The sequence below is a fragment of the Astatotilapia calliptera genome, chromosome 23, assembly GCF_964374335.1.
Source record: "Astatotilapia calliptera chromosome 23, fAstCal68.1, whole genome shotgun sequence".
NCBI classification, from domain to species: Eukaryota; Metazoa; Chordata; class Actinopteri; order Cichliformes; family Cichlidae; genus Astatotilapia; species Astatotilapia calliptera.
Genome location: NC_137443.1, coordinates 4,977,469 through 4,986,127, shown reverse-complemented (window position 1 = coordinate 4,986,127; position 8,659 = coordinate 4,977,469). Strand labels below are relative to the sequence as shown.

Below are 8,659 nucleotides of genomic sequence, written 5' to 3'. Positions count from 1 at the left end.
TTTTTAAATTAAAAGGCCTCGATGCTTCACAATGCTTCTGTTAGACATCTGGAGAAACGTCTTGTGTGTTAGCCACAGAGTTTTCCACTGGTTACGTACTACAGCGGGGACTGTATTAACAAGGACTGAGGACTGTGTTATTGGCCATATTATTTCAGTAGGATAAATGATGTATGGGTCCCCTCTAGTGTCCAAGAAACATATTACTCGTATAGATGACCAAAATTTTCTTTGAAACTGTGCATGCGGAAAGAGGAAAAATAATAACAATACCACTGATGTGAAAATATATTTAAAATATTTATTTGAATAAAAGTTAAGATCTCTACTTGTTTGTGAAACCACCCAACGCACCGGACAGTGCACTAAAGATGTGAAGAAGAGCGTGCAGATAGGGTGGAGTGGGTTTAGACGAGGATAGCAGCAAGAGAGAAAAAGTCTCACAAGTGAGACCTGCGATGATGTTTGGTTTGGAGACTGTGGCACTAACAGAAAGACTGGAGGCGGAGCTGGAGGTGACAGTATGAAGGTACCAGGCAGGAGCTAAAGAGGGAAACCTGGGATTGCAGTAGGAGATTCATGGATGCAGTGAAGGAGGATTGCTGTGACAGAGGATGCTAGGGATAGGGTGAGATAATCCGCTGTGGCGAAACCCTAAAGGGAGAAGGTTTGCTCATGAAAGAGCCTCACATCGGTGGCTTGGTTTAATCTGTTTCAAAAAGCATATCATGAACCAGACAGCAGGCGGAGTTGCTGACCTGGAGGAGGAGCCTGTTACTGCATGGGCTGGCTGTGTGAACTCTTCACCTATGTCACATTTACAAGACTGGTCTATAAAATCTAAATGACCTTACAACTCTGTAATAACACTTGGACAAAGTCATATAATTTCTGATGTCGTGTTACTCCTAAAGCTTAGGCATGTGGAAGCCCTGGCTAATAGAATATAAAATATGTATGACTTCAGTCTGTAGATATGTGCATAGTAAACATATTTATAGTGGTACAGTTATTAAGGAGAGAAGTGCTGATTTCATGCAGTTACATGAAAGTTAACCTCCCTTTATCGCGTTTGGGGTTTTTTTACGACAATCTGCGACAAAATCTCCGGTTTACGTCAGCCGTAAAGCTGACAATAGTGATATGAGATAACTGAACACTGTAACGTTACTTTACAGCATTTTGTCTATTTGAAGCAGTTAAAAATCAAAGAAAGTTCAGCATTTCCCAATTTGACAGCTCGTTTACTCGCCGCCACGCCTAAGCAAACAGTTTTACCAGCACTCAGCGTCCCTGTGTGAGTACAGAAAGCAGCGAGAGCCAGTGGAACAAGAACTGCTTTTAGCCAGTCATTGCCATGGCCTCCGAAAGCGGCGATAGCAACATGGATAGAGAAATGATTCTGGCCGATTTTCAGGTGAGTGTCATTTTTTCTTAGCCCCTCATATTGTACGAGGTGGGCATTAATGTGCCCGTTGTTGTTGAAACGCCTCGGACTGGCGTGGTAAACAGCAGACCTGAGCTGGTGTTTCTGTGGTTAGCACGCTGTGCTAACACACTGACAACTTGCTACCTGATTATGAAGAAGCCTGTTATCTGTGTGACCAATAACTACATAACAGAAAAGATGACCCAGACAGATGACAACAGTCATCTAATCTTTTGAATCGTTTACATATAACGATCCAACTACTACTGAGAGGGAATTTTCGGGGCTAGCCGCTGCTGTCAGCTTGTTTACACATTGTTTTGCCAGCGTTTCAAATCCTTATCAGAAACTGTGTCATCCATAAAGACTCTAAATGTTAAGCCCAGTTTGCCGTGAACATTGCGATAATGGCGATAAACCTTTGCAAACTGGCAGTAATTTATGATTCTGTTTATCTGACGGTCTTTACTAGAACAGCATATAATCGTCATCTTCTGTTTGTGTTTAGCTAACTGTACGCAAGCTCCCCGGTGAAGAGCTTGTTACTGTAGTTTTGTTTGCAAGTTTACTTTAGTATACTGTTAGGGAAGTAAGTGATTTTTATTTTTATAGCTCTTTTCGAGACAAAGGACCGTCAAAAAGTGCTTTAAAAAGGTGAATGGGTAAAAACTAGCCCGCACTATTCGCAAAGTTGACACACATTAACCAAGCAAAACAACCCAAAATCACAACCACTACTTAAATACTTATCTAAACAATTTAGTTGTTTTTTCTAAACAGTGGTAACCTCTTCCATATTTTGGAGCTAAGGTTTGGAGGCAGAATTCCCTTTTGTTTTCAAATGGGTATGCAGAATCAAAAGAAGGCCCCAATCTGAGGACCTGAGGGATGCAGTGGGCCATAAAAGTCAGAACCAAGATTTGAAACCGAAATCTAAACCTGGTAGGAAGGCAATGCAAAACCCTTAAAAGTGGGGTGAAATGTAAGAACTTAAAAGAATGAGAATAAAAGCAATCCAAGCAAGAGGAGGCAAAGTCTTAAACAAGCATCACCAATTGACTTTTAGAGTTTAGTAATATTTCTCAAATGGAAAACAAAACAAAACAAAACACCAGCATATCAGAGACTTAATGTGAGCATTAAATGTCAAAGACTGAAAAGCAGACAAAATATCCCATGATTTAGCATGTCAGGTTTTAGATTGGATAAAGGGACCCCAGTTCCTGTCTGATTTGGCAGTAATGCTCTGAGGAGCAATAATTAGATGTGCTGTCTTTGTCTGCATTTAACTGTAAAAAATTATTCAACCAGATCCAGTTCACAAGGTTTAAAAGAGAGGGAGACTATACAATGAAAGCACCAGAGGACTTAAACCAGATCGTTGTACGAAGCTGGATGATGAGAGCAGATCTGAGCAAACATCTTGCCCACTGAAACCAAAAGCATTCTATCAGCAACATATGAAGTAAACTAATCCAAGACAGGGCTTTGACTTGTGAATCAAGATCAGTGGTATCAAAGGCTGGGCTAAAGTCCAGGTTATGTCTAGCCAGCATGATAATATACTTTATATACACACACAACTAGTTTGCTTTGGATTTTATTCTTGATATGTAGTACTGGGCTGTTGGTTTCAACACCGCATCGCACTTTGTTCTGAATTCATTTCTTGCTGTTAACACCAAATTTTCCTGGTATCAGCAGACAGCAGGGACATGCCAGTGTTACTTTGCTTTTTTGTAGATACTTGAAGAGCGCTTCATCATCAAGTAAAAACTTTATGAATTCTATAGAGGGTCATTTTAAATAGGCATAAAATGTTCCTTAATGTTGGCATAAATATTGTTTTAAGTATTAACTGCTCCTATTATAAAGAAAATAGACATTTCTTACACATGTCTAATAGGTTGAAATGTCATGCTGGTTTAAAGACCAAAAGACCAAAATGCTCAGTACATGTTTTACTGTTTTACTATCTGAGTCTGTTTCTATTTATTTATTAAGGTTTTACATTTAAACTAGACCTACTAATTTATTTCAATGGTACTGACATTAAAGCCCATGTTTGTTGTCATGCTGAATATGTATTACTGAGATTCTGAGAAACTGGCAACCTTGTTTTGATCAAGACATCACTGAATGTTCATAATCGTTCTTAAGACTGTTACCATTTCACGTTGCTTTTATGGGTAATAGAGTAGTAGTTAAACTGTAACTGTTATTGTTCTTTTCACAATTAGAATTTGATCTTATACGATGCATTAGTCTGCTGAATTCATTTTTTGTTTTGCTTTCCCCTCACAGGCTTGCACTGGAATTGACAACATTGCAGAGGCAATCACTCTGTTAGAGCTTAATAACTGGGATTTAGTGGTAAGTTCATTATCTGCAGGCTCTATTGGGCTTTACTCTTGGACACACGGACTTAGTCTGTCTACAGGGCAGGTTCAAGAGGGCAGTTAACATCCAGTAGCGCACACTGTGTAACGGGCAAATGATTTCCTCATGTAATCCCGTCAGGTTTGTATTAATTCATGATGCACCTCTCAGCATGAAGTGCATATTGGAAGAGGTCAGTCTATATTTAGATAGATGCTGGCAGGAGCTCAAAGCAGGCAGCGAGATAGACAGTGGGGGCTGGACTCACTGCGGCTGTAAATCTGATGGCTCGCAGTTCTTCTGCAGTAGGTGTTAGTTTTTGTAAAAACAAATGTGTTTGCTAAGTGTGAGTGTGGAGTTTCACCCCAATACCTTAGTACTGCATCTGCCAGCAAGTTGGAGTTTGTGGTGTGAAATATTGCCATTGCTCTTATGTGCTTACTGTCCATTTTATTTTATTTTTAAATTTACAGTAATAAAAGCAGACGTGATTTTTTATTTTTTAGGAAGGGTGACCCATTTGCAGCTGTTTTTAGTGTTAGGAAAGATAAAATAAATGGATCATTACAATGCTGCTAAACTTTTTATAGCCTGAGCATGTTTGTATTGAGTAAGAATGCACTGTTGCTTTTAAAAGTCTTCTTTTTTTTTTTTTGACTTCTCAACGCACCTAAAGCTACCTGCAATGCCAGGATCTGACACTTAACTATCAGTGATTCATTTTATTATTTCTTCGAGCTTCTTCCCACTGTGACATTTTAAAATGTGACAGAAACTGTTTAAACACAAATTAATAGCTCAGAAAAGAGAAACAAAGTTGTGACTTTAAGTTGAAACCGAAGCCGGTGGAAGCTTCAGTCAAGAGACAAAGAGTCGTGTTCATAAGTGCTGAGGTTATGTTTGTTCGTGATAACTGCCCACCGAGTTTCTGGCAGTTCACCAGCCAGTAATGTGTGGCATTTGATAAACGGCAAAGACAGTTATAAGACCTAAAGATAATGACTGTATACTCCAATGAAGGCCAACTATAGCATGTTTGATGATGGGGCTGGGTGTTTTTTTGCCATTATTTCACAGTTCCTTATACCTTTTCTTTGCAAGAAAATTCTAGTATTGCTTTTCATACAAACAATGAATAGTGGATATGATTATAACAGCGCTTACCAGCTTTACTTTGCCTGTTTGGCAGTGTAGAATAGTGAGTGTTCGAGAGGAATCCAAACAATTGTCGATTCAAACAAAAGCAAACTGCAAAGCAGACAGTGGCTATATTTGGCCTTTCATTTCCCTTTGTTCTGATCTTTCACTCTCCTTCAGTGTTTTTTCTTCTTTTAAGTAACAGAATTTGTAAACTTTCAGAACGCACAGGTCGGACTCTACCTGTCAGCCTGACAGAGTTTGCAAGTCAGTCAGTATAAAATGTGTAAATTTTATTGAAAGATATTTAATTTTTCATATATATACATATATATGAAAATAGACCTAAGACCATAGAGGCCTAAATGAAGTTTGTTTGCCAAAAGTAGTTTATTACAGTAATTACAGTTAAAACCTGTTTGGTGATCCATGCTGCATCTGCCAGCCTCTTTGAAATTAGTTCAGTTTACGTTGGTTGCATATTTTGTCATGGTGTTATTTGGTGTTTGAAGGCAAAAGGACAACAACTGAAATTTTGACTTCTGCATTTATTACAGGCAGCCATCAATGGGGTCATACCACAGGAAAACGGGATCTTACAAAGGTAATAACCACATTCTCAAAAATCTGCTCTAAATAAGAGAAAACGTACCAGCTCACCTTTTAATTCCAAGGGAATGCTGCATAAGTTCAGAACACTTTTGTATTTTTGTCAAACCGTAATGACCAAGTTAAAGGTTAGACGTAATCACAGGCAGATGTGCAAACACATAAATGAGTTTGGGGATTCCCAAAAAACTCTCAGTGAAATATGTGCCTCTGATGTACATCACCTGCATACGCGAGTCAGAAAATAAATAAGGAAATCTTAACCAAAATCTGACTGTGTTTGCAGGAACATGAAGTCCTCATCTCAGTGTTGACAAGGCGTTGTGAACTTTATCACGGTTATAGTGGATACAGAAGTGTAGCTCAATAAAAACAGTCACACGCAGCAACATCCAGGAAATAATAACCTAGAGTCTACTGAGCTGCAGGGTATTGCTTCTGCTATGATTTTTCTATTCTGCTTTTTAATGGAGGATTGATATTAAAAAAACTTCCTGCAAGGAAGCTTTCTGCTAAGAATCAAGTTGAACACAGTTTCTGATTAGAACGGGTTTCTTTTAAGAGGGTTTGTGCCATTCACTTTCCTTCAACAGTTAGTTGTTACTCATGAGCTGATGCATACACATGCACACAATGCATGTGTGTATGCGAACATGCACACATGCACACAATGCATGTGTGTATGCGAACATGCACACATGCATGCATGTGCACGAGTGACCTATTGTCAGCTCTTGGGCCATGAATGCAATTAGTTAATCTAGACCCTCCCACTGGAGGCATCCCCTTAACCGTTTTATTTTGCAAGTCACTTGTGCGCACGTGTGCACATGCATGTGCTGTAGTTTGTTTTCAGCTCTTGCGCCATGTGGATATTGCCAGTCTTTCTTGAAGGCACACACTGTCACGAACACATTCACTCAGTGGCTGGCATTGGTATGAGTAGGCCAGAGTTGTCCTGTAAACAGACTCTGATGACGTGACCTGATCTGGGGCCAGTTGGAGGGTACTCCAGCACTGCTGTCTAAACAGTGTTTCTGTCTTTAATCGTGTCTTTATAACTAAGCAATTTAAGAATCATAAGCAGCTTGTTAAGAGCGTTAAATATGATTTTCTCATGAGACTCCGCTCCGTCATCTGTTGAAATCATGAGTCCTGTTATAGGTGAAGGCCTCAGTAGTTTGGTTTAGATGGAGAAGAATGCCATCTACTTGTAGTAAAGGATAAAAGTACGCCCAGAACACTATAAGAGATATTTTAAATGCCTTTTCAATAGGGATCTTTTTTTCTATTCATTTTGACAGCTCTTGAAATCAGCCTTATTTCCCCTCGACACTTTCAGCATTAAAAAAAAGATGATCTTGGCAGGATCTCTCATATTTGTTCTTTAATATTTGTTGCAAAATCTCTTTTTTTTTTGCATCATCTGTCTCAAATGTAAACCATCTCTGATTTTAGAGCAAATGTACAGTTAGCACCTTCAATTATTAACATGATATGCTTTTTATTGTAGTTTTCCCACATGCATTGCAGCCCTAAACTTTTCTAGTCACTGCCTTATGAATGTGCCTGTCACAGTTGGATTGGCAATTATGTGATATTTAATCTGCCAACATTTCAGTACAAAGTCTAGGTGTGATATCTGATCTTTGACAGTCGCACAGTTAATGAGTTCAGTAAATTCAAAGCTAACGAGTGGTTGTCCTGTGTCCTTGCTGCGTGCTCTACTCAGGTATTGCCTAAGTCAAACCGAGTATTTGCAGTATTGGAAATGGTGAGAAAGGAGAACTTCCAACTACAGTGGGGCAAAAAAGTATTTAGTCAGCCACCGATTGTGCAAGTTCCCCCACTTAAAATGATGACAGAGGTCAGTAATTTGCACCAGAGGTTCACTTCAACTGTGAGAGACAGAATGTGAAAAAAAAATCCATGAATCCACATGGTAGGATTTGTAAAGAATTTATTCGTAAATCAGGGTGGAAAATAAGTATTTGGTCAATAACAAAAATACAACTCAATACTTTGTAACATAACCTTTGTTGGCAATAACAGAGGTCAAACGTTTACTATAGGTCTTTACCAGGTTTGCACACACAGTAGCTGGTATTTTGGCCCATTCCTCCATGCAGATCTTCTCGAGAGCAGTGATGTTTTGGGGCTGTCGCCGAGCAACACGGACTTTCAACTCCCGCCACAGATTTTCTATGGGGTTGAGGTCTGGAGACTGGCTAGGCCACTCCAGGACTTTCAAATGCTTCTTACGGAGCCACTCCTTTGTTGCCCGGGCGGTGTGTTTTGGATCATTGTCATGTTGGAAGACCCAGCCTCGTTTCATCTTCAAAGTTCTCACTGATGGAAGGAGGTTTTGGCTCAAAATCTCACGATACATGGCCCCATTCATTCTGTCCTTAACACGGATCAGTCGTCCTGTCCCCTTGGCAGAAAAACAGCCCCATAGCATGATGTTTCCACCCCCATGCTTCACAGTAGGTATGGTGTTCTTGGGATGCAACTCAGTATTCTTCTTCCTCCAAACACGACGAGTTGAGTTTATACCAAAAAGTTCTACTTTGGTTTCATCTGACCACATGACATTCTCCCAATCCTCTGCTGTATCATCCATGTGCTCTCTGGCAAACTTCAGACGGGCCTGGACATGCACTGGCTTCAGCAGCGGAACACGTCTGGCACTGCGGGATTTGATTCCCTGCCGTTGTAGTGTGTTACTGATGGTGACCTTTGTTACTTTGGTCCCAGCTCTCTGCAGGTCATTCACCAGGTCCCCCCGTGTGGTTCTGGGATCTTTGCTCACCGTTCTCATGATCATTTTGACCCCACGGGATGAGATCTTGTGTGGAGCCCCAGATCGAGGGAGATTATCAGTGGTCTTGTATGTCTTCCATTTTCTGATGATTGCTCCCACAGTTGATTTTTTCACACCAAGCTGCTTGCCTATTGTAGATTCACTCTTCCCAGTCTGGTGCAGGTCTACAATACTTTTCCTGGTGTCCTTCGAAAGCTCTTTGGTCTTGGCCATGGCGGAGTTTGGAGTCTGACTGTTTGAGGCTGTGGACAGGTGTCTTTTATACAGATGATGAGTTCAAA

At 40.2% G+C, this 8,659-nt stretch overlaps 1 protein-coding gene across 1 annotated transcript in view; it reads left to right on the top strand.

Annotated features, from left to right (window-relative positions):
* The first annotated feature begins 1,107 nt into the window (after window positions 1–1,107).
* Window positions 1,108–8,659, top strand: part of faf1 (Fas (TNFRSF6) associated factor 1) — a 62,030-nt gene continuing 54,478 nt past the window's right edge. The window contains exons 1-3 of the mRNA XM_026157685.2: window positions 1,108–1,417; window positions 3,734–3,802; window positions 5,503–5,549. Of these exons, the coding sequence (XP_026013470.1) occupies window positions 1,358–1,417; window positions 3,734–3,802; window positions 5,503–5,549 (176 nt within the window). The 5' untranslated portion in view covers window positions 1,108–1,357. The remainder of the gene's footprint in view (window positions 1,418–3,733; window positions 3,803–5,502; window positions 5,550–8,659) is intronic.